Consider the following 25,872-nt stretch of genomic DNA (forward strand, 5'->3'; position numbering starts at 1 on the left):
GCTCTGGGTGCACTGACATCAGCACCCGCCTGTGTCAGCCAAGGGGAAACATTCAGGGTGGAGCAGTGCCAGGACAGGGGCGGCAGAGAGGGAGCGATGAGGAAAGATTCAAAGAGCGAAGGGGGGGTGTAGTTTGTCCACCCGCTTTGCAGGCCCAGCTCACACTGGTGTTGACCCACAGCAGCCCTCTAGCCGGGCCAAGGGAGCCAGGCATAGGGGGCAAATTCCTACCATTGGTGTTTGTTTGGGCCATGCTCAGGGACCTGGGGTGAATTTAACCAGGGCCAAGGGGTGGTAAATGTGCAGGAGCTCCCAGATAGGGGGCCTTGGATGCCATGACTGGAAGCCACCCAGCCTCCAGGGGTTTGGGGTGGGGTGAGGGGTCAGCTCAGATGGTCAGCTGGGCAGCTGAGCCCAGATGGTCAGATGGTCAGCTGAGCTGGTCAGCTGGGCAGGCTCTGTACAAAACACGTGGGAGGGGTATGGGGGCATCAGGGCTGCACTGCAGTGGGCACAGGCAGATGTTGAACTGGCACCTCTCTGATCTTCCCTCCAGTTGTTGAGGCCTGTTTGCCTTTCCCTGGTGATGGGTGTAGTAAGTGCAGGCCATGATAAAGGCCCAGTATGAGGCCTGAGGCCTGAACTAAAGTAATGAACAAGACTTTGCTAACATAAAGCAAAGGTAAGCTGTGAGCCAGAGGCAGGCCCTGCTCACAGAAGCTGGCAAGGAAAGGGCTGATACGTACCTAAAAGGTACTGAACATTCACATACTTGCACATTCCACACAGATAACAAAGAACAGGCTGGCCCATCCCAATGACAGGGGCAAATGGGTAAAATGATGGATAGAGTTGTTTTGATCGAACCAACATGTACAAGGTAGAAGGTGGCACCTAAATACGTAGAAAGGTTGTACCGTGCTACGTGGAGGGGTTGTACCTCATACGTCAGGTGTGATGTGTAACTTCTTTGTGTCTGTGTATAAGAATGCATCCCTGGGGCGGTGCCTTTGTCCGGCCGAGGGGGCAGTGGAGTCCCGCCACTGAGAGGGTCCATTGCCAAGAGGCACTTTCTCGTAGTATCCCCTGAATTAGGCTAAGAAACCTACAGGGAACTGCAATTGTGTCCGAGGTCGCAATAAACCTAGCCGACGTGGCTTTGCATCTTACTGGACTCTGTGGTTATTGGGGGTTGTCGTCGGGTCTGCTGTGTCAGCTATCTGCAGAGCTGGGGTAGCACACAGAGGGAACACACGCACGCAGCCGAGTGATATCAACAAGGAGAAAGCAGAGCACCACACCGGTAGCACTCTGACAACACACTTCTGACAACAATGGGCGTTGTGTTCATTAACACTATTTGGATATAACCCCTGCCCCATAAAGAACCTGTTCTGTTCCCCCCGGGCCTGAGAGGGGTTTGGTTTAAAGGGCTCACCCCAGGGCGAGATCCTGCATCCTTGGTCCAGGCTGCCCTGTCCCTTTGGCCAGCTGGGGATCCAGGAGACCCTGGGAACAGCTTTAGCCAGGCCTGTGCCACTACTAAATAAAGAGCGGCAGGGTCCCAGCAGAATTCGGGAGGGCTGAGAGTAGGATTTACCGTTATGAGAGCTGGGGAGTCCCTCCAGGAGCCCCCACTGGGGCATTACCCCTGGAAGGCAGTAATGGATGGGCCCCTTTCTCCTGCCCGCTTGCTGGATCTCGCCACCCAGTGTGGGACTGAACATCAGTCTGGTGAATGCGCCAGCGGGGGCTAGTTTGTGGGTACAAAAGATCTGAGGAGAACTTTCCCCTCCTTTGACGCTGCCCTGCCATGAGAACGAAGGGGAGAGGAAAGGGCGGTAGCTGCAGAACCTACAGACAGAGCCATTTCCTTATGGAGCTGACAGGCCAGCTGTAGGATTCCTGGCCAGGAAAGGAGGGGCAGATTTTCACCAAGGTACCATCACTTGTCACCCTGGAAGCCAGCAAGAGCATTGCAGCACCCTGTGCTGCAGAGGCCCCCTCGCTGCATGCAGGCTCAGGAATGCACGTCCTTCCCCAAGGGGAGCCTCGTCCCCAGGCTGCCCTCATCCTTGTCAGTAGGCCTGCGGGACACCAGGGTTCCCATCCTTTCTGCCATGTGCTCTCATGGAGAGTGAGAGGAAGGCGGGAATGGGCTCATGATTTATGACAATCCGTTTTCTGGCTAGGACCATAGCACAGGCCCTGCTAGCCCACCCCCTAGCCCCCACTCACATGTCCGCAGTTTGATGGGATCTCCTGTGAGCTGCCAGGCCTTACATCATGAAACAACGGCAGGAGTTGCGCAGCCACTTGCACAGCCACGCGGCTGGCGCTCTGCCTGTCCATGCCGGCGAGGAGGTGTTTCAGCACGGCGATGGCCTTGCAGATGAGGTCTCTGTCTACCTCCTGGAGTCGCTCCAGGACATCTGGCAGCAGATGCTGGAGTTTCCCCACCTGTGTGAAACAAGGAGCTGCTTTACGAAACACCCTCCAGTGACCCAACAAGCCATTTCCAAAACAATGTCTGCCTCCCCTGCAGACAGAGGCACGGGAGCTAGGGGTGCTGGGGGTGCTGCAGCACTCCCAGGTTTTACGCAGGGCTCTGCTCCTGGCCCCACACACAGGGTCCCAGCTGCCGGCCCTGTGCCAACCCCCAGCTATGGCCCCAGCCTTGGTCCCCTTGCCCCATCCACCCCCCGCCCCCGCCTCCTGGAGCCATGGCCCTGCTCCTGACCAAAGCTCTAGTGGTGGAGGGGTGTGTGGACAGGGGTAAGGGGGTGTGTGTGCAGCACCTCCACTATAAAAAGTCTTCCAGCGCCCCTGCCTCCAGAGACATATTACAGCCTCAAAGCCTTTGCACAGCCAGCTAAAATCACGGGCAGTGGGTCCGGCCACCTGCAACATAAGCAGCTGCTTCCTTGTACTCCAGATCTCAAGGGATGGTTTTTATTAGCAGATATCATCCGTGGAAAGTTCTCTACACAACACGTTGACCCCAAATAAATCAAGTGTATTATTGTTCGAATAGCACCTCGAGGGCCTGTCTGCAATGAGGGCTTGTGCTGGGGGCTTTCCAGGCACAGTAAGAGACGGTCCCTGCCCTGGAGCTTACAGGCTAGACACACGAAGGCAGGATTTCTATCCCCATTGTACAGACATGGAACTCGGGCACAGAGAGGTTACGTGACTCGCCCATAGTCACTTAGGGAGTCTGGCAGAGCCAGGAACCGAACCTGGATTCTCCTGAATCCTGGTCCTTACAGCCCAGCCTAGGGGAGGGAGTCGATTTTGCACACTAGTTCTAGGGTTAGGCTGTTACTAAAAGCCAGATTCAGTCATTTCTGTGTTTGGTTTTTCAACCTTTCAAAGACAGCCCCACAAAATATCAACCGCATCAGGGAAAAATAGGTCATATACAGGCTAACCGGTTCGGAAAGGAAAATGAACCACAAGCAAGTGAAAACCAGGCTGAAGTGCATGGACCGATGGGAATGGTGTATAACAAAGAGAATTACAGTCACGCCCTCTCCATGTCTGATCTAGTCATAGTCCGGGTTTAATAAACCGGACTGACCCCCCTATTCTCAGGCAAAGTAAATTATCATTAACGAGAGTTGCCTTCAGATTGTCTCCTCTTTACCAGGCTGTCAGATCTGTGTATTTAAGTCCCAAGGGCTTTCTCTGCCTTCACTATATTGTGGGTATCAAACTTGTTATGAGATCTTAGCAGCAAAAGGCCCTTCCAGAGCTCTTCAGAGGAGCGAGTGCTGCAGGACAGAGCCGTGACGTCAACAGTTAAAACCTATGAGGCTTTAAAAGGGGATTTGTAGGAAAAAATGGTTCCTAATTGTAGTGAAATGGCTCTATCCAAGCGTCCCTGATCACTGGGGTCGCCAGCATTCCCTGGGGGTCTAGAGTCTGCAGCTCTGCTGCTACTCTAGTGCTAGGGTTCTTTGGATCACAGAGACCCCAGACACAATCAGGCCCAGCTGTGCCAGATGCTCCACACACCTAGAGACGCACCCTGCAGGAGCCAGGCCCTGCCCTGCAGAACAGCAGACAAAGGCCAGGCAGGGGCTTGCCCAAGGGCACCCCGCAGGTCAGTGGCAGAGCCAGGAATAGAAGCCAGGGCTCCTGACTCCAGGCCAGGGCCATACCCCCAGGGAAGGTTTCAATGACCCCAGCCCTGCAGCAGCTCCCTGCGGTTCTGGATTTATCCCCCAGCCCTCCTCCCCTCTCACCTTCTCTGGGTGAAGGGCCAGATTGAGGAGGCCTTTGAGCGCCAACCAGCGCACCATGGTCTTGGGGTCTCTCAGCAGCCCGCTCATCTCCTCCACGATGGCGTCTTCCAGCTCGCTGCCAAGGTCAGGGCACTTGAGGAGCTAACACACCAACAGCAAATCAAGCTAGAGAACGGGGCTGGCCTCTCGCGACTCATCTCTGCCATGGGGCCCTTAGCTCCACTGGCCAAGGCCCGGCATGGGCTGCATGCAGGGCATCGCGATTGGTCACCGTGTGGGCCCCACTGAAACGCTGCTAGCGCGACGGCCCCTCGAGGCTCCAGCTGAGATCAAGGCCTGCCCTGCTCCCTCACTAAGGCTCAGCTGCACACGGAGCAGTGGTGTGTGTGTGGGGGGTCTGCAGCCTTGTGCTCCAAAGGGTCGCCCGGTCTGCGGGGGGCAGGTGAACTGGCCATGAATGGGCAGGTGGCTGCCCGGCCTGCACATGGCACACGGATGTCAGAGGGGGCTCGAGGGCCGAGGTCACACAAGGGACCATTCTATGGAACTGAGCCTTGGGGAACAAGAGACACCTGACCCTGGGCCTTGCTCCAGCCCCGTGACACCAGCTGGGACAGGTAACAATGCCCAGACTGAGTGACTCCACCCCTAGGGTTGTAGGAGCTTTCCCTGCCCCTGCTCACCCACCCACCCCCAGGGCCTTCAGGGCCACCCCTCTCCTGACCAGAGGCATGAGCGGCAAGTTCCATTGGCCCATGGTGCCTGGGCACCATGGGCCTCAGCCCCACCTTTCCCCCCACGTCTCCCAGGCCATTTAAAACAGCCTGGGGCCCCCACCACCACTGGCAGCGCAGCAGAGCGGCCTCCTGTCTGCTTGCTCCCATGGCTGCCAGCCCCTCCCTGTGGCCCCTGGGTGGGGTGGGCATGCCCCTGCAGCCAGTAGGAAGCTGTGGGGGCAGTGCCTCGGGGGAGCAGCACATGGAGGGCCCCCGGCCCGCCCTGCCTAGGAGCCCCAGATAAGCGCTGCACCCTCCCAACTCCTCCCAGAGCCTGCCCCCCCACCCCTTTCCCGCACCCCACTCTGGCCCCCAAACTCCTTCCCAGAGCCTGCACCCCCTCCCTCCACACCCCCTCCTGTCCCCAAACTCCCGCCCAGAGCCTGCATCCCCACCCTGTCCTGCACTCCCACCCTCTGACCCATCCCAGAGCCTGCACCCCAGGCCCCCTCCCCCACCCAAACTCCCTCCCAGAGACTTAGGCAGGTGGGGGGCAGAGTTTAGGGGGGCAGAGTTTGGAGGGGCAGGTTCTGCTGAGCACCACCAAAATTTCTACAAATCTGCCGTCCCTGGCCATAGATCAGCCCCATGCCCCAGTCACCGCTGGGCCGGGGCGCTTCTCACGACCCTCACCCGCTGGTGAGGCTCACCTGAATGAAGAGCGCCACGGCCGGGACGTACCGCCTATCGTCCCGATCGTTGAGGATGGCCATCAGATGGTAGAAAATCCAGTTTCGCTCCTCGACATTGAGCGAAACCATGGCCCTGGCATAGGAAACACAAACACCACATCATCAAGGTGGGCAAGGACTGGTCCTCCATTTATGAATCTAACCAGACCAGTGCCACAGGACAGGGGATCCCGGGCGACTAGTCACGCGCAGCTGGCACAGACTAGTTCCTGCTGGCTTAAAATGCCCAGCGGCTTATGTGCTAGAGACCCAAACCCTTAATCACTCGACAGGGAGCCCTTCCATGAGGCCAGCTCTGAGCACGTAGTGCTGGGGCTTCAAGAGAACTGCAGACAAAGAAGGGTGTTGGTGGGGTCGGTGGTCTTCCTCATGTGCCCAGATATTGGGTGATGAGAGACAGAAGGGTGGGTGAGAGAATATCTTAGATTCACCCAAGACAAGCGCTGGAGCTTTCTGTGTTAGCTTCTCTCTCACCCACAGTCACTGGGCCAACCAAAGACATTCCCTCCCCCACCTTGTCTCTCTCATGTGCTGGGCCTGACAGGGCTACACCAACGCTGCGGAAAGACATGGCGGAGGCTGTCTTTGCCCAGCCATGCCTGCCAGAGCCATGCAGGAAGCGGTTTACGCCAGGCAGCGCAGGGTGGAGAAGTAGCCGACTGACCCCTTGGCCAACAGCACAGAGGCTGCGGCCTGTTCCATGCAGGCGATTGGGAGCGTCTCACCCAGCAGGGAAGGCAATGTGGCCGTGTCCTGGGCCAGGAGGAGCTGCTGCTGTGATCGGTTCTGGGCAGCACTCACCGGGCAAGCAGGCAGACACCTTTGTGGTGCGTGTCGGAGCTCATGAGCAGGTCCCAGCGGCCATGCTTCATCATGAAGGTGGCCTGCTCCTTGTAGCCAGCGCATAGAAGCAAAGCTTCCATGGCCTTCACCGCGAACCTGTGTGCAGAGCGAGCCTCTTGTTACTGAGTGAGCCCAGGCCAGGCCCTGCCGCGTGCCTGCGGGCGACGCTGCAGAACCCAGGCTGGGTGTCGGGCTGGCGGTACCTGACAGGGCTGAGGGGTGCGGCCGTGTCCTCCTGGTTATGCTCCCTCTCCTGCGAAGCAGTGTGCTGCACTGTGTGGGTGACATGGAAGAGCAGCGCGACGTAGAGCTGAGGGAAGAGCTCCTTCACTTCCTGCCTGCAGGCCTGCTCCTGCAGGATCACATATAGGGCTCTTGTGGCCTGCAGATAAGAACAGGAGACAGACATTGCTGCAGGGATTTCATCCTTCCCACGCTCCCCCAGGGCACCTAGAGGGGTGGGCTGGGCTGGGGGCTAAGGCCTGGGATGCTGGGTTCAATTCCTAGCCTGTGAGACCTTGGCTAGAACCACACAAGGGACTTCGGCCCAGCGTGGCCATGCCCAGCTTCATGTGCCCTGCTGCCCAGTGGACTCACAGCCCTGGGTTAAGTGCCCAGGCTCCGTATATGCTCCAGAGAGAGAGTCAGTTGGGCCAATTGTTAAAGCGGGTGAAAGGGATGGCCTGGGTAATTTCAGGCCTGTCAGCCTGACATCGATCCCAGGCAAGATAATGGAGCAGCTGGTATAAGATTCAATTAATAAAGAATTAAAGAGGATAATTTATTTAATGCAAATCAACAATTTTTTGATGAGATTACAAGTTTGGTAGATAAAGGAAATGGTATTGACATAATGTATGTAGACTTCTGTAAGGCGCTTGAGTTGGCGCTGCACTCCAGTTTGATCGGAAACCTAGAAGTTACAAAAGTAACGTGGCACACTTGAATTGGATTATAAAGTGGCTGATAGGTCTCAAAATGTAACTGTAAACTGGGAATCAGCATTGCACAGGTGTGTTTCCAGGATGGTCCTTGCAGGGATCGGGTCTTGGCCCTAAGCGATTTAACATTTTCATCAATGACCTGGAAGAAAACATCAAATCGTCACTGATAAAGTTTGCAGATGACACAAGAATTGGGTGAGTGGTAAATAATGAAGAGGATAAGTCACTGATACAGAGTGATCTGAATCACTTGGTAAACTGGGGAGCAATCAAACAGTATGTGTTTTAATATGGCTCATTGTAAATGAATACATCTAGGAACAGGACGAGGGACTCTATCCTGGGAAGCAGAGACTCTGTAAAGGACTTGGGAGTCCTGGTGGATAATCAGCTCATGTGATCCTGGGATAAATAAACAGAAGAATCTAGAGTGGGAGTATTTGGCACTGGTGTGACAACTGCTGGGATCCTGGGTCCAGTTCCGGTGCCCCAATGCAAAAAGAATGTTGATGAATTGCAGAGGGTTCAGAGAAGAGCCATGAGAATGATTAAAGGACTAGAAACCATGTCTTATAGTGATAGGGTGACCAGACAGGACAGGGGTTGGGGGTAATAGGAGCCTATATAAGGAAAAGACCCTAAAATCAGGACTGTCCCTATAAAAATCAGGACCTCTGGTGAGAGATATAGTGAGAGACTCAAGAAGCTCGATCTATTCATCTTAACAAAGAGAGGGTTGAGGGGTGACTTGATTACTGTCTATAGGTATCTCCCTGGGAAACAAATCTTTAGTAATTGGCTTTTCAGTCTTGCAGAGAAAGGTCTAACATGATCCAGTGGCTGGAAGTTGAAGGTAGGCATTCAGACTGGAAATAAGGCATAAACGTCACAGTGAGAGTAATTAATCATTGGAAGAATTTACCCAGGGTGGTGATAGATTCTCCATCACTGACTGTTTTTGAACCACGATGGGATGTTTTTCTTCAAAGACCTGCTCTAGGAATGATCTGGGGGCAGTTCTCTGGCTTGTGTCAGGCAGGGGATCTGACTAGATGATCGCAGAGGTCCCTTCTGGCCTTGAACTCTATGAAACTAAGAGTGAGGAGCTGCCTAAACCAACCAATAGGAAATGCGGCGGAGAGGGATGTGGCCTAAGCCCCACCCCTAAAGGGAATTTGGTATCTATCTCTACTTGGGAACTCTTAAATAGTCATTGGAGCAGAGTTTTGACCCCAGGTCTCCCAGTTGCGTACCCTAACCACTGGGCTAGAGACAGTGGTGTAGTCGAAAATATGAAGGTCCTGGAATGCCACTAAAATACTAATTTTCTTCAATATGAATTATAGAAATTCACATTTTATTTGTCTACTGAATTTCTGGTACAGTAATCCTGGGCTAAACCAGGCATGGTTGGAGACAGGCCAGCTGTCCAAAATAACAAGGTATTGGATTTTTTTTTAATTGTACCCCCCCCCATAGTAGCTATTCAATTTATTTTAAATGTTGAAATCATTGTGCTGAAATGCCATTACTGTGTATGCAATAGAATACAATAGAAATGCCATTACTGTGTCTACAATAGAATATGTAAAAGATATAACTCTAGACAGTAGTGTACAGTACAGTGGTAAAAACCCAATGAATGCGTAGCACGTTTTCTTTTTACTTTAGCCTATAGGCTAATGAAAATAGAAAATAAATCATGCTGCTGCACTACAGACATTACTGTATCAGGCTGAAATAATAAAAGTTTATTTTAAATGTAGCTAGTAGGCTACACAAGTAACACAAAATACATCAAGGCATAACGGGCTGGAGTAGCACAGGCCTGCTGTAATGCATTGATCTAATTTTACAAGTATTTCCACAAAGCGCCTTTCTCCATATTGTATTTTCTGTGTCTGTGAATCAGAGGGAGAACAAGGATGTCTGAGCCAAGTTCTGGCACAGCTGAGAGGATGCCACATGGAAAATGAAGGGCCATGTAGCTTGCTAAACGTGAGTGATGACGTATGCGGAATAAGCCCCTTGCTACATTTCCATTCACAATCATAGTCATGTGGCTGAGGGTATGGCTACACTTGCAGCTGTACAGCACTGGGAGTTAAAGCTGTCTTCGTACAGCTGAGTAGGGAAAGCACTGCAGTCTGTCCACACTGACAGTTGCCAGCGCGCTGTCGTGGCCACATTTGCAGCATCTGCAGCGGCATTGGGAGCAGTGCATTATGGTCAGCTATCCCAGCGTTCCAAGTGGCTGCAACGTGCTTTTCAAAAGGGGGGGTGGAGTGTGACAGGGAGCGTGGGGGAGAGAGAGTGGATTTTTGGAGCCAACACTGTGTCAGCAGCTGCCTTGCAAGTTCCAACCCCCTCCCCTAGCCCTCTCTGACTCACTGAAAGTGAACAGCACCTCTTTGTCTTTTTCCTCACAGACCAGATAAGCAGCCGCTCGCCGAAACGGACCCTCCTCCCTCCCCCTCTATTCAAGCAAACACTAGCTGTGGGCCTTCCAAAGGGAGCCCTCTGCCTCTGCTCATTTACAGCAAACAGGAGCTGTGTTTGTTTTTTTAATAAGCAGCTCCCGGAGCCCAGAGTTTGCAACAAAACAAAGAGCGGAACCTTCACTTAAAAGGATTATGGGAAGCTTCCGGAGATCAGTCACTGCGTACTAAGGTTATTCCCTATTTACACTGGTGCCCCAACACAGCAGCAGCAGCAGCAGCAGCAGCAGCAGCAGAAGAAGAACAATACTCTTTATTCCTCTCGGGGAGGTGGAGTACAAGCAGCGCTGTAGCCAGGGAGGTACAGCGCTGTATGTGCCTTGCCAGTGTGGACGGGGAGTGAGTTACAGCACTGTTGGTGGCTTTATTGTGCTGTAACTCTCAAGTGTAGCCAAGGCCTTAGATAAAGTGAAAAGGAGGTAGGGCAGCTGTGTAACCAATCTGGTCTGTCACTGACAGAAATTGTCAATGCCTAGCATGACTTTCTTGATTATACTGGTCAGAAGTGCCAGCTGAGCTGAAACCACTGCTCAGCTCCACGCGTGTGATTTCATGCAGCATGGCTGAGTGTGAACGTGGATTTAGGCCTTGGCTACACTTGAGAGTTACAGCACAATAAAGCCACCAACAGCGCTGTAACTCACTCCCCGTCCACACTGGCAAGGCACATACAGCGCTGTACCTCCCTGGCTACAGCGCTGCTTGTACTCCACCTCCTCGAGAGAAATGAAGAGGATTGCGCTGCTGCTGCGCTGGGGCACCAGTGTAAACAGGGAATAACCTTAGTACGCAGTATCGACTCATCCCACCCCCTTTTCTGGCTCAGGTTACAGCCTCAGGTACTGACCCTCACCTAAAGTCATCCCCTGCTCTCCCATCCCCCATGCAGACAGTCCCAGTAAAACTAAACACCATTTCCAATCAATCCATCCCTCTCCCTACAGTGTCACAGGGCTCTAGATAACAAAATGAAATTCACCAAAGACAAATGTGAGGTGCTACATTTAGAGAAGAAAAAGCAAATGCACAGATACAGAATGGAGGATAACCAGCTGAGAAGGATCTGGGAGCTGTGGTAGATCACAACCTCAGCATGAGTCAGCAATGCGATGCTGTTGCAAAAAAAGCAAATGCAATTTTAGGTTGCATTAACAGAGGTATAGCCAGGGCCGGCTCCAGACGCCAGCGTGCCAAGCGCGCTTAGGGCGGCAATGAGAGCCGCGGGGGCGGGGCGCTCGGCCTGTCACCGGGAGGGCAGCAGGCAGCTCCGGTGGACCTCCCACAGGAGTGCCTGCAGAGGGTCCGCTGGTCCCGCGGCTCCGGTGGACCTCCCGCAGGCATGGCTGCGGATGCTCCACTGGAGCCGCGGGACCAGCGGACCCTCCGCAGGCACGTCTGCAGCAGGTCCACTGGAGCCGCGGACCAGCGACCGCCAGAGCGCCCCCCGCGGCGTGCCGCCCTGCTTGGGGCAGCGAAATTACTAGAGCCGCCCCTGGGTATAGCATGCAAGTCATGGGAGGCGATAGTACCACTCTACTCAGTGCTGGTTAGGCCTCAGCTGGAGTACGGTGTCCAGTTTTGGTCACCAATGTCTAGAAAGGATGTGGAGAAACTGGAAAGGATCCAGAGGCGAGTGACAAAGGTGATTAGAGGGATGGAACACAAGCCATAAGAAAAAAAGGCTGAAGGAACTGGCTATGTTTTGTTTGGAAAGGAGAAGATTAAGGGGGGACTAGATAATGGTCTTCAGATACTTGGAAGGCTGCCATAAAAAAAGATAGAGAAAAGTTGTTCTCTCTTGCTACGGAGGGCAGGACAAGAGGTGATGGGGTCAAACTACAGCACAGCAGATGTAGATTAAGCCTCAGGAAAAACTTCCTAACTGTAAGAAGAGTAGGACGATGGGAAAGATGCCTAGGGAGCTTGTGGAAACTCTTTCGCTGGAGGTTTTCAGAAGGAGGCTGGAGCCATCTGTCCAGGGTGGGTTAGAAACAAGAAGTCCTGCATTGTTGCAGGGGGCTGGATGAGCTGACTTTGCGATCCCTTCTCACCCTGTGATTCTATGAGTGCTGCTGAATAGCACGAGGAGAGTGTTTCGGCGTGTTCCGGCTCAAATATAGCACTGGCTAAAGTCACACTCTCTCTCTCTTTGGCCCAATGACTATACCCCGTGGGAGACTGAGAGACCCCCTCAGGCCATGATGGGGACACACGGCACTCCTTCCCTTGCTGCAGGGGCTGCTACTTACGGCCAAGGAGGCGACGCCGGCCGGTCTCTGAGAGAGCTGATGCCGTCGTGGAGCCTGCCCCTGCAGCCTGCTGACCAGCTCCCTAAGGATCTTTTCTGTGCTCTTGGGCTGGGATGTCAGTATCTTCCACATCTCCGCAGCAACACTGCAAAGGGAGAGAGCCAGTGGCACCCGATCAGAGCCCTGCCAGTCTCCTGCACCCCTCGGTACTGGCACGCCTGCTGGGTCTCCCCTCACTGGCTGGCCCTTTGTTGCCCTCCTGCTCCTGCAAGGACCCCGTTGGCTGGTGCAGGCTACATGGAGCCAGGTCTGAGTGTCAGCCACAGGAGAGGCCGAGGGATGCCGTACAGGGTTTTGCAGATTGGCCTGTGTCCAGGGCAAGCCAGCCTGCAAAACCCTCCAGGAGAAGCAGCAGCTCTGCAGGGAGCAGGAGATCTCTGGAGGGTTCTGCACTCCCCTGTCTCTGGCAGCGGGACCAGTCCGGGGGACCCAGAGTGCAAGTGGTGGTAGCCGCAGCCCCGTACCTGTCACATGACAGTGAGCAGCCCAGCAGGGTTCCGACCACCTCCTCGCTGAACTGGGAACCCAGCAGGAGAAGGGCCCTGAGCAGCTCCTGCCGGGCAAGTGGCTCGCTGATGGAGTCCAGGTGGTCATGAATGCTCCTCACAGCCTCTGACACCTGGAAGGGAAATGGGGAGGTGGGGGCCTTGGCTTCCTCGCACGGCTATTGATCTGGGGAGCCAAGGACCTGCTGCACCTGAGAGCCATCTGCCCTCCCAGAACCTCTTCACCAGCCCCAGGCCTAGAACACAGCACCAGTTCCCAGCCTATCGATTCATAGACTGCAAGGCCACAAGCGGCCATGGTGATCACCTAGACCAGGGGTAGGCAACCTATGGCATGTGTGCTGAAGGTGGAACGTGAGCTGATTTTCAGTGGCACTCACACTGCCGGGGCCTGGCCACCGGTCCAGGGAGATCTGCATTTTAATTTCATTTTAAATGAAGCTTCTTCAAAATTTAAAAAAACTTATTTACTTTATATACAACAATATTTAGTTATTTATTATAGACTTATAGAAAGAGATTTTCTACAAACATTAAAATGTATGACTGACACATGAAACCTTAAATTAGAGTGAATAAAGGAAGACTCGGCACACCACTTCTGAAAGGTTGTTGACCCCTGACCTAGACTGACCCCCTGCATTTCACAGTTCAGAGAACTGCCCCCCAATAATGCCTAGCACCCAGAGACAGAGTCTCCCACGGATGGGCTCCCCCAGCACGGTGTTCTCACTGCAGCTCTTACCCTCACCAAGCCTAGGCCGGGAACCTCCAGGATCATATGCAGCATGTTCCTGGCCGTCACTGCGTCATGGACGCTGGAGTCTCTCACGCCGTCGATAGAAACGAGGAGGAAGTCCATGCTCTCGGAAGGGTTGAAGTACTTCCCAAACAGCTGAAACAAACTGCTAGTGAAACCCCTTTGCTGCCCAGCCGGATCTGGTCAGCGGCCAGCAGCCAGGACTGGCCCGCCAGGAGTGCAGGCAAACCGCACTCTACCGACAGGCCTGGCTTACTGCACCTGGGCAGCACAGTACCCAGCCAGCAATTGGAAGCTGTCATGCATGGCAGAGGCCAGCGTGGCAGTGCACGGGGCACAATACTGCGCAGCACGGATACACTCTCTAGTGCTCAGCAGGGGCTGGTGCTCGACGCAGATGCAATGATGCCTTTTATTGCATTAATCTCTGAGGAAGCTCCCAGCAAACCTGACAAGGAGCTGGGATCAGGTTTGGATGAGCCCCAGTGCATCTTGCGGTGTGTCATGTAGGCAGGTATATTGGGCTGCATTAGTAGAAGCATTGCCTGCAGATGGAGGGAAGTGATTATTCCCCTCTATTGGGCACTGGTGAGGTCACATCTGGAGTATTGCGTCCAGTTTTGGGCCCCATACAAGAGAAAGGATGTGGACAAATCAGAGAGAGTCCAGCAGAGGGCAAGGAAAATGATGCGGGGGCTGGGGCACATGACTTGATAGCAGCCTTCACTACCTGTAGGGGGGTTCCAAAGAGGATGGAGCTCGGCTGTTCTCAGTGGTGGCAGATGAGAGAACAAGGAGCAGTGGTCTCAAGTTGCAGTGGGGGAGGTTTAAGTTGGATATTAGGAAACACTATTTCACTAGGAGGGTGGTGAAGCACTGGAATGGGTTACCTAGGAAGGTGGTGGAATCTCCATCCTTAGAGGTTTTAAGGTCAGGCTTGACAAAGCCCTGGCTGGGATGATTTAGTTGGGTTGGTCCTGCTTTGAGTAAGGGGTTGGACTAGATAATTTCCTGAGGTCTATTATTCTTTGAGGTGGAGTGGGCCATAGGCAGGTCTCTGTCCCAGCTGGATGGGGTTAGTCACATCCTGGGTCTGTCCCTTCCCCCTGACTCCTAGGGTGTTAATTTCTGACTCCTGATAACTCTGGGCACAACAATCCCAGGAAGCACTGACTGTAGTTACCGATGTGATATTGCTGATGTTGGTGACCCAGAAGGCTCTCTCAGTTTGACTGTCCTTGAGGATCTGCCGATACTCTGTGCCGTGCTTCACCAGCATTTTGGCTGACCCAGGGAGGGGAAACAGACAACAGGCAATATAAATCAGACCTTCGGTTAGCAAACGGGAGTTTTGCAAGGAAGTTTAGAGAGGGTGTGTGAGAGACAAGTACATCTAACAAACATACTGTAAACTCAGGCCAATAACCTGTTCCCCCATCCCTCCCCCAAACTAAACAAACTAACCTCCCTGGAAGAGTAAAAATAAACCAGGCAGAAGGGCAGCAGCAGCGTGGGGCTCTCCAGTTGATTGCACTGAATGCAGCATGTACGATTACCAGCCCTGTGGGCAGGTAGCATATGTGGGCATTTGGCCCAAGGAGCTACTGGCCCTCGGAGACCAGGAGACCAGAGGGGCTGAACTGGTGGAGCCAAGGGAGACAGTGAGGTACATAGAGGAGACTTTTAGGGATGAAGTAGAGTAGTCCCATTCCCAGTCTGACAGCCTCTGTGCTGCTGAGGAGGGTGAAAGTTTCGGGGAAGGAGAACATCGAGCTGGGGCAGAGGGAGACGATCCCATAGTTGGGACCCACCTTCCAGATGAAGTCATGATGTCCTCTCACACTGAGGCTACCCCTCCTGAGGTGGGAATCCCACTTACAAAGAGAAGCCAGGAAATAGTAATGGGGGATTCAATCAATAGACATATAAACAGTTGGGTTTGTGATGACTGGGAGAACCACATGGTAAATTGCCTGCCCGGTGCAAAGGTTGCAGCTATCACGAGACATCCAGACAGACTTATGTGCAGTGCTGTGGTATGTAACCTAGCGTTTAAATCGGCCTCTGTATGAGATAGCTAATGTGAGAGTGAATTTTAAAAAAGTCTCCAGATGTGATCCCTGGTAAGCCTGACTTCAGGACCAGGCAAATTGTTGAAACTATAGGAAAGAACAGAATTATCAGATGCGTCGGTGAACACAATTTGTTGAGGCAGAGCCAACATGCCTTTTATAAAGGGAAATCATGCCTCACCAGTCTACTAGAATTCTTTGAAGGGGTCAACAAGGATGTGGAGAAGGGTGATCCAATGGATATAGTGTACTTGGACTTTCAGAAAGCCTTTGACAGGGTCCTCACCAAAGGCTCTTAACCTAAGGAAGCTGTCATGGGATAAGAGGAGGTTCTCTCATGAGTCAGTGGTTAAAAGATAGGAAGCAAAGGACAGGAATAAATGGCCAGTTTTCACAGTGGAGAGAGGTAAATAATGTGGTCCCCCAAGGATCTGTGTTGAGACCAGTGTAGTTCAACATAGTCATAAATGATCCAGAAAAAGGGGTAACCAGTGAGGTGGCAAAATTTGCAGATGATACAAAATGACTCAAGATAGTTAAATCCAAAGCAGCCTGCGAAGAGCTACAAAGGGATCTAAAAAAAATGAGGGACTGGGCAAGAAAATGGCAGATGAAATTCAATATTGATAAATGCAAAGTAATGCACATTGGAAATCATAATCCCAACTATACATACAAAATTATGGGGTTGAAATGACCACTCAAGAAAGAGATTTTGGAGTTATCGTAAATAGTTCTCTGAAAACATCCAGTCAATGTGCAGCGGCAGTTAAAAAAGCAAACAGAATGTTGGGAACCATTAGGAAAAGGATAGATAATAAAACAGAAAAATATCATAATGGTTCTATACAGTGGTGAGCTGGAGCCGTTTCCCACAGGTTCCCAAGAACCGGTTGCTAAAATTAGACCTCCGTGGAGAACCGGTTGTTAAAGGGCCAGGAGGTGGACAAAGAACTCCGGTCCGTGGGCAGGACCATCCTGTTGCTCCCAGGATTCCCAGCTGGGGAGGCTGAGGTTCCCCTGGCCCCTCCCCCGCTTCCCCCCAGCTGCAGCGTGGCCAGCTGCCGGCACCAGCTGGGCAGCTCAGCTGAGCTCGGGAGTCGTCCTGCTGCCGCTTTTTGAGTAGCCCGGCAAGTGGGGTGGGAGAGGGGGCTGCTGCAAGCTCCAGGGCTAGCCAGAGGGGAGGGAAGGGGAAGGGGCAAGTGGGGCAATTGGCCCAGGCCCTGCAGGGGCCCCCGGCCCCACGAGGATGTCTCCCCCGGGCTCTCCCCTGCTTCCCCCACCCCGCAGAGCCGCAGCATGGCCAGCAGCTGTGCAGCTCATCTGAGCTCTGGGCTGCCAGCAAGGTAAGGGGTGGGGGGCTGCGAGCTCCGGGGCGGCAAGTGGGGCAATTTGCCACAGCCCCCTGGCCCCACGAGGATGTCTCCTCCCGGCCCCTCCCCCTGCAGAGCTTCAGCGTGGCCAGCAGCTGGGCAGCTCAGCTGAGCTCCTGAGTCATCCTGCTGCTTTGAGATGCCGGCAAGGTAAGGTACGGGGGAGACTACGAGCTCCAGGGCTGCGGGGGGGAGGGCAAGTGGGGCAATTTGCCCCAGGCCCTGCAGGCCCCAGACTCTCCTCTGCTTCCTCCCTTAAATCAGAACTTTTATAGGGAACCAGTTGTTAAGATTTTGGCAGCTCATCACTGGTTCTATATAAATCTATGATGCGCCGAAACCTTGAATACTGCCTGCAGTTCTGGTCGCCCCATCTCAAAACAGATATACCAGAATTGTAAAAGGTGCAGAGAAGGGCAACAAAAATGATTAGGGGAATGGAACAGCTTCCATATGAGGAGAGATAAAAAAGATGGGGGACAAGGGTACACTTCAAACACTGTATCGCCGTAGCTGCACTGGCGCTGTAGCGTTTAAGTGAAGATGCTCCTATGCAAACAAGCTCTTAATCCACCTCCCCGAGAGGCGCTGGCTAGGTGAGTGGGAGAGGTGCTCCTGCCGACAGGGGTGTGGATTTTTCACACCCCTGAGCAATATAGTTATAACAATATAGGTCTGTAGTAGAGACCTGGGACTATTTCGTTTAGACAAGAGATGACTAAGGGGGGATATGATAGAAGTCTATAAAATCATGACTGGTATGAAGAAAGTGACTAGGGAAGTGTTATTTACTCCTGCACATAACAGGAAAACTAGGGGTCACTTTATGAAATGAATAGGCAGCAAGTTAAAAACAAACAAAAGAAGGTATCTGTGCACACAATGCACAGGCAACCTGTGGAAATTGTTGCCGTGGGATGTTGTGAAGGCTAAAAGTATAATTGGATTCAAGATAATCAGGGCATGTAACCCCATACTCTGCATGTCCCTAAACCTCTGACTACCAGAAGCTGGGACAGCATGTCAGGGGATGGATCACTCAGAATTTCCCTGTTCAGTTCATTCCCTCTGAAACATGAAGCACTGGCCACTATCTGAAGACACAATATTGGGCTAGATGAACCATTGGTCTGACTCAGTATGTCCATTCTTATGTGAGTTATGAAGAGTAGAATACGGATAGAGGAAGCTAAAGACATCGGGGGAAACTCCATGGCTTGCAGGATTAAGGAGGGTTTCTTTAAAAAAAGTGTATTAGGAACAAAAGAAATCGTAGCAGTGGTGTAGGCTCATTACTAGATGGAGACTGTTTAAAAGGTTGCAGAAAAGGTGGAAGTGTTCAATAAATATGTTTTTTCGTGTTGGAAACCCCATGTCAGTGTATTTAGGAAGGACAAGGTTCTCCAGTGCTCTTACATTTTAGCAGCTGCATGAAGGAGAAGAGGTGGTGAAGTCCCTCCACAGCCGATTGCCAGATCTCCTGCTCCTGCTCCACACAGCACAGAGTGAGACACCCCACCAGCTGGCCCAGGACTCTGAACTCCTCCACTTCCTGACGGAGAGAAGGAGCAAAGGGAGTCACTCGCCCCTGCAGACCTAGCATAGCGAGTCCCCCTGGCATTGCCCTAGCAATGGGTTAGAACAGGGGGAGGCAGAGGCCACCGCAGAGAGACTGGGGACAATGAGAGCAGGAGGAGCTGTGGGGCCCATCACCAGGGGCTGAGGAAAGCTCAGCAGGGACGGAGAAATCTGGGCAGCAAAGTCAGCAAACGTTACCCCCGAGTGGGGACCCAGGTAACGAATGAACTAACGTCCAGTCTCCATCTCAAGGGCAAGTTCCTAATCCCAGCCCCTTCTGCCATCCCCCTCCCTTCTTTGACCTCAGGCCCAGGAGCTTGGGGTCACCTTGGACTCCTCTGCTCTGCATCCTGCCTCTCTCACTCCATCCTGGAGCTCCCCAGAGCCCACCTTTTCCGCGCCGCCCCCCAGCCTGCCTGCTCTCTCCTGCCGGCTCTCTCCTGCAGCCTTGTCCTCTCGTCTCCCCCTCCTGCAGCCCCTGCACTGGCTCCCTGCTCTTCCCCACCTGGCACCAAGCCCCTTGCCCTCCTCTCCCAGGGTCTGCACAGCCTCCCCACTCCCCAGTTCTCTGGCGCCTTTGGCCCCGCCCATCTCTTTCACTGTGTCCCCTCCCACCTCCCTCCTTCTGTTCTGCTGCCCCAGCCTCTGGGGGCACATCATCCGAGCGCCCCCGTCCAGCTGCCGGAGGGGAGGCCCTTCCATAGGGGGGATGGAGCATCTGGAGCAGCTCAATGGCCCTGAGCATGCAGAGCAAGGGGCGTTCATCTGGCAGCCTGGCAGAAGCTGATGCCAAGGCATCCCACAGGCGTCTGACAAAGGGGGTGAACAGATACCTGGGTTCACAGGCTGCTCTCAGGGCAATCCTGTGTAAATGCATTGACCCTGCAGAGCAGACTTTGGTGCTAGGGGAACAGCGGGGAGAGTCCTTGGAGACAGAATGATGGAACTCGACCCAAAGCCCACTGGAGTCAGAGGAAAGACCCATCGACATCAGGGCTCGTTAGATTGGACTCCTACTGAGGATCTTGCTGAGTCACTATTCTAGGCCTGCATTTTCCATGCCAGGGCGTGCTGCACCGCGAGGCTGTTCAGTGTAGTTAGGAGGTGGCCAGGGTCACAGGCTGCTCACCTGGAATTTGCACTGAGACCCCATGAATTCCATCAGCCACCTGATCCTTCCCACTGCCCTCAGCCGCTCATGTACCTCCCTGGATGTGGTCCAGGGGAGCAGGACCTGAGAGAAACAAATTGGGACAAATTGCTAAGGAGAAGTACCAAAAAATAGTCCAAGCACATAGGGAGAAAATCAGCAAGGCAAAGGCAAAATGAGTTCTAACTGTCAAGGGACATAAAAGACAATCAGAAGCAGCTCTATAAATGCATTAGGAGCAAGAGAAAGACAAAGGAAAGTGTGGGGCCACTACTCAGCAGGGAAGGAGAGCAAAGAATGGATGACACAGACAAAGCCAAGGTGTTTAATGCCTTTTTGCTTTAGTTTTCACTAAAAGGTTAATGACGACTAGATGCTTAACACAATATTAACAACAAGGGGGCAGGAATACAGGCTAGACTAGGGAGAGAACAGGTAAAAGACAATTGAGGTCAGTTAGATGTATTCAAGTTGGCAGAGCCTCATGATATTCACCCTAGAGGAGCTAGGCAAAGAAATCGCTGAACCTTTAGGAGGGTTGAGGTCCCAAAGGACTGGAGAAGGGCAGACACAGAACCTGTCTTCAGAAAGGGGAACAAGGAGGCCCCAAGGAATTATAGACCTGTCAGCCTAACTTTGGTACCCAGAAAGATACTGAACAAGTTATTAAACAGTTTGTAAGAATCTAGAGGAGATAATAGGGTAATAACAAATAGCACCATGCCAAACCAATCTAATTTCCTTCTTTGACAGGGTTACTTGCCTAGTGGATGGAGGCAGGCAGTATATGATGATGTATATGAAGTTTAGTAAGGCTTTTGACACAGTCCCACAAGACATTCTCCTAAGCAAACTAAGCCAGTCTGATCCAGATGAGATTACTATAAGGTGGGCGCCCAACTGATGGAAAGATCGTACTCAAAGAGGAGTTATCACTGACTCGCTGGCAAAGTGGGAGGGTGTCTCAAGTGAGGTCCCCCAGGGGTGTGCCTGGTCCAGTACTAATCAATATTTTCATTAAGAACTTGGTTAACGGAAAAGAGAGGATGCTTGTAAAGTTTGCGGATGACACCAAGCTGGGAGCGGTTGCAAGCACTTTGGAGGACAGATTAGAATTCAAAATCAGCTTGCTAAATTGGAGAGTTGGTCTGAAGTCAACAAGATAAAATTCAGTCAAAACAAATGTGACGTAACACACTTAGGAAGGAAAAATGCATAAAAACAAAGTGGGGATAACTGCTATGTGGCAGTAATCCATAAAATGATCTGGGGGTTATCATGGGTCTCACACTGAATATGAATCAACAGTGTGATGCTGTTGTGAAAAAGGGAAATGCCATTCTGAATTGTGTTAGCTTGGAGCTCTGTGTCCAGTTGCAGGCACCACGCTTTAAGAAAGATGTGAACAAACTGGGGCCAGTCCAGAGGACAGCGACAAAAATGATCAGCAGTTTAGAAAACCTGACCTGTGAAGAAAGGTTGAAGGAATTGGGCATGTTTCATCTTGAGAAGACGGAGGGGGCACCTGTAACAGTCTTCAAATACGTTAAGGGCTGTTATACAGAGGATGGTGACAAATTGTTCTCCATGTCCCCTGGAGGTAGGACAAGAAGTAATGAGCTTAATCTGCAGCAAGGGAGATTTAAGTTAAATATTAGGAAAAAGTCTAAGGGTGGCTAAGCACTGGGACAGGTGACCTAGGGAAGTGGTGGACTCCCCATCATGGAGGTTTTAAAAAACAGGCTGGACAAACACTCAACAGGGACAGTCTAGGAATGCTTGGCCCTACCTCAGTGCAGGGGGTGGAGTAGATGACCTCTTGAGATCCCTTCCAGCCCTGCACTTCTGTGATTCCCTCTTCCCAGGTTCTGGGATCGAGGAGACCGAATCTCTGTTAAGGACATTTCCCTCTTTTGGGAGCACAAACCACCCACAGAATCTACTTCCTGTGGCCCCAGAACTAGAATGTTGGGGGAATCTAGCTCCGGCTTTGGCCAGGTTGGTGGGGCCATGGTGAACACAAAGGAATGCCAGGTTCACATGAGGGCTCAGTGGAGAACACAGCAGATCCCGCCCACGCTCCTCCACCCCACCCCATACAGACTTTTTCAGATATAGTGGGGCACTTGGCCCTCCAGCCCAAGAACCTTTGTAGAGAACGTACTCTGAGGAGCCGAAGGCACGGGGGTGTCCCATGCTTGGGATTAAACAGAGCCTTGGTCCCTGAGCCCCACCCCAGCTACAGGACTAGTCCCCTTCCTGCCCCCACGCCTCCAGACCTTCAAGATGATTTGCAGCACCAGAAGGTTGGGCTCCTGATCCTCGCACACCAAGGCCTTCAGCATCTCATCCATGGTTTTCAAAGTCTGCATGCAGAGCAGAGGAGAAACCAGAGCAAGTGGAGTTACCCAGCCAGGTGATGAACCAATGCCCTGGCGTGTGACACCCCCCAGGTCATAGCAGCCCCTGGTATTACAGCTCACCCACTCACTTGTATCCGCAGGGGACCTACTACAAACTCCTCTTGGCAACAGGGCCCCACCTGTCTTTGCTCTCCCCAAAAAGCCCACTGCACACAGTCTATCCCACTGGGAGAGTCAGACAGGACTCCACATTTGGAGGGCAGATTTCCAGCCAAGCTTCGGCTCCCCTGGCCTATGTGCACCTGAAGCAGCCGATCTCCGGCCTGTGCCCCAGCCACGCATGGGGGATGAATGTGCTTGTGAAGGGAGTGTCTGTTCCCCACTAATTGTCAGTGCATGTGAAGGATAAATGCCTACTACTGCTACCCTAGGAGGGAGTTACTCCTTTATCTGGGCCTGTGCTTTGGGGCCTGTGCTTTGGTGCTGCAGGTCCTGAGCTGAAGTCCTGTCGGGGAGCTGTGATCATTACACTCTTATGCCAGTGCCAGGTAACCCAGGGGACAGTACACGAGCGAGTGGCAGGATTCCCACTCAGTTTGGGACAGCTCAACATGGCCGGTTTGGGGCTTACTTTGGTGTAGAGAGCAGCCTCCACCTCCTCCATGGTGTGTGCTGGAGGCAGGGAGAAGATGCTGGAGAAGCAGGTGGCGAGCAGGCTGGGTTGTGTCAGGATCCGCACCGGTAGCTTCATTTTGCTAAGAGAAGAGACACATGCGGATTTGGGGTCTGAGGCGGGACTGATGTGCTAATATTGCCCTCAGGCTCCCAGGACATGGAAACACCTGCGGGGGCTCCAGCTGGCGGGTGGCAGATGAGAACAGGCCAGGGGGTGGTGGAAGGAGTTGGTGCTGCCTTCTCCCATACCAGCAGGCAGGGACTTAGTGTAGCCTGCAGCTGTCTGCTGTGACCCCACCAGCACTCACCGGCTGGGGCAGAGATCGCTGCGCTTCACCGAGAAACAACATCCTGCAAATGGCATGGACGGGAGACTAGAGCCTGCTGGCAGCAAAGCGCCTCTGAACCCAGCGGCCACAGTGCAGAGGAGCCTGCCAGTCCTGCCCCGCTTGGGGCAAGAGACCCTCCCACCACAGCCGTCTGCACTGCGGCTGCACAGTCCAGGCCAGCACCGAGATGCTGCATCAGCCCGCAGCCGGGCAGAACCGAAGCAGAGATCTAAGCCCTGCCCCTGCCCATTGCTCTCAGCCTGCTGGACAGGGCACACAGCTGTGTGCAGGGGGGCAGGAAGGTGGGGACAGCCCAGACAGCATTAACCTCTTCACCTCCACTGCCAGAGCATGGCCCCAGCACATGCAATGAGGTGCCAGGTGACTACTTGAGCTGCCCCTGCAGCCGTGCCCCTCGTGGCAGGCGGCAGCCAGTGAGGAACAGCTACGCCCACTGCTGACGCAAATCCCTCCCCCTCTCACCCCCGCAGAGACGCGATCATGGCCAATGCCGTCGCCTGCCCCGTTGTCAGGAAGCCAGTGCGCAGTGGGGAGAGCTGCTCCAGCTCCTGCCCCGCCTCCTCTTCCCATTCCTGGGGAACCTATCGAGCCAACAGCGAGAGCCCAGCTCCAGCCCGCAGCATCCATCACCTTCCAGACGCCTGATGGACAGGGGAAGCTCAGAGCAGGGCGCTAGTGGCACTGAGAGAGAGCCCCCCATGGCACAGGCAGTGCCAAGTGCCAGGGCTCAGCCTGCCCAGCCTCTCAGCCACTGGGAGTCGCTGAGCTGCCAGTGTGACGCAGCTGGCACAGCTGGCACCGACTCCAGTCGCTCCGCTCCAGCAGCACCTAACTGCCCCTCTCCCCCCAGAGGGGACCGGTCCTGCCATCCACGCTCCCTCCACCATATCTTCATAAGGCCACGTGGAGAGGTCACCAGGCACCGAAGGATCCTCCACCACCTACCCACTGGTGCCAGTCCACATGCACCAGCACCATCATCTGGTGCCACATTTCCTGGGGGAATCAGAAGATGGGGGAGGAGCAGAGGGGGAAATGCCCTGGAAAACTGGCCATGCCAAGAGGCTGGTGTGTCTGGCTGCACGTAGCACTGGCTGGGGCTGGGCCGGGCAGGCTGGGTACCTCAGCTTCATGATGGCGAGCATAGCTTGCTGACGCATCACGCCGGTCAGGGAGTCGACGGACTCGTGATCAATCAGCTCCTGAGGAGACAATGTGGGGAAATGCCAGCTGGGCTCCAAGCTCCTGCAAGGCTCCGACAGGGGATCAAAGCGCAGGGCCTGCAACACGTGGGCTCGGCAGCCAGGTCGTCCTACTGCAGGCTTGATGGTGTGCAGGGCTCCAGCCGGGGAGCGCAGTGCAGGGCCTGTGCTCAGTGTCCCAGTGTCACGCGCCAGTGCTCTGCAAAGGCTCCATCAGCATTAGCACCCAAGGACTCCACCTGAGATCAGGCCCCCTTGTGCCCGGTGCTGCACACACACAGTGAGAGCCAGTCCCTGCCCCAGTTCGCTTACAAGCTAACTAGACGAGACAAGGCATGGGAGGGAAATTGAGGCACAGAGGGGGAAGTGACTTGCCCAAGGTCTTACTGCAGAACTGGGAGTAGAACCCCGGTGTGTTGAGCCCCAGCCCACTGGACCACCCACCAGCCCACGCTGTCCCACGTTCAGGGAAGGGAGGTTAGCTCTGGAAAGCTTTCTGCAGCGCTGGAGAGCAAAGACTTTCCAAATCTACGGAGCAGATTTGTTGCTAGTTCCCTAGTGGGCACTGACTGCGGAGTGTTGGGGCTCTGGGCAGGGAGACTGGCGTACACAGAGCGACCCGGTGACTTGGGAAGCTGGGTGCAAGGGAACAATCTACGTTTCAATACAGTTATATGTTTAGGAACAAAGACGGCAGGTCACACCCACAGCATGGGGGGTCCTAACCTGGGAAGCGGTGACTCTGGAAAAGACTTGGCAGTCATGGTAATCAGCTGCCCATGAGCGCCCAGTGTGAAGTTGGGGCCAAAAGGGCTAATGCCATCCCAGGATGTACAAACAGGGCAATCTCCAGTTGTTAGAGAGGTTATTTTCCCTCTGTATTTGGCACTGGTGCGACCGCTGCTGGGATCCTGTGTCCAGGTCCGGTGCCCACAATTCAAGGAGAATGTTGATAAATTGGAGGGGGGTCAGAGAACAGCCCCAAGAGTGACTGAAGGACTGGGAAACATGTCTGATAGTGAGAGACTCAAGGAGCTCAATCAGTTCAGCTTAACGAAGAGAAAGTTACAGGGTGACTTGATGACAGTCTGTAAGTACCTACAGGGGAAGCAAATACTGGATAATGGGCTCTTCAGTCTGACTCGATCCAATGATTGGCAGCTGGAGTTCGACAAATCTGCAAAGATCTCCAGGCCAGTCACTAAACCCGCCAAGTAACACAGCCCCAGTGTGTGTTTTACTCACCTTTATCTTCCCCACTAGCAGGGCTTTGTCCATAAAAGCAGGCAGGCTTCTGAGGCTGCTGATGGAATCCAAGAACTTGAGTTTCTTGGCCTCGTCCTATGCCCCGCAGAGATTAGACACAAACAGGAAGGTTAGTGTGGAAAGGAGCTGCCAGTAGGAGAGATGTCAGAAAGCTTCCCCCCAGTGCTGCTCAGGCTTTGATATCCCAAATGGCAGAAGACCATTCATCCGGCAACAGGAGTGACTATCTGGGGAGGGCAGGGCAGCTCTGTATGAAACCGGACCAGAG

At 53.5% G+C, this 25,872-nt stretch overlaps 1 protein-coding gene across 1 annotated transcript; it reads right to left on the bottom strand.

The window, feature by feature from the left end:
- Nucleotides 1-1,948: 1,948 nt before the first annotated feature.
- Nucleotides 1,949-25,675, bottom strand: LOC120383889 (maestro heat-like repeat-containing protein family member 7). The gene is made up of 15 exons (XM_039502201.1): nucleotides 25,584-25,675; nucleotides 24,259-24,338; nucleotides 22,743-22,866; nucleotides 22,028-22,114; nucleotides 19,728-19,832; nucleotides 18,437-18,572; nucleotides 14,759-14,859; nucleotides 13,561-13,710; nucleotides 12,774-12,928; nucleotides 12,250-12,394; nucleotides 6,762-6,940; nucleotides 6,517-6,654; nucleotides 5,674-5,788; nucleotides 4,248-4,388; nucleotides 1,949-2,460 (listed from the first exon to the last, which is right to left on the bottom strand). Exons 1-15 carry the CDS (start codon nucleotides 25,614-25,616, stop codon nucleotides 2,224-2,226), a joined length of 1,926 nt encoding a protein of 641 aa, XP_039358135.1. The 5' UTR covers nucleotides 25,617-25,675; the 3' UTR covers nucleotides 1,949-2,223.
- Between the last annotated feature and the right edge of the window lie 197 nt (nucleotides 25,676-25,872).

The sequence above is a fragment of the Mauremys reevesii genome, linkage group 15, assembly GCF_016161935.1.
Source record: "Mauremys reevesii isolate NIE-2019 linkage group 15, ASM1616193v1, whole genome shotgun sequence".
In the NCBI taxonomy this organism is placed as follows: domain Eukaryota; kingdom Metazoa; phylum Chordata; order Testudines; family Geoemydidae; genus Mauremys; species Mauremys reevesii.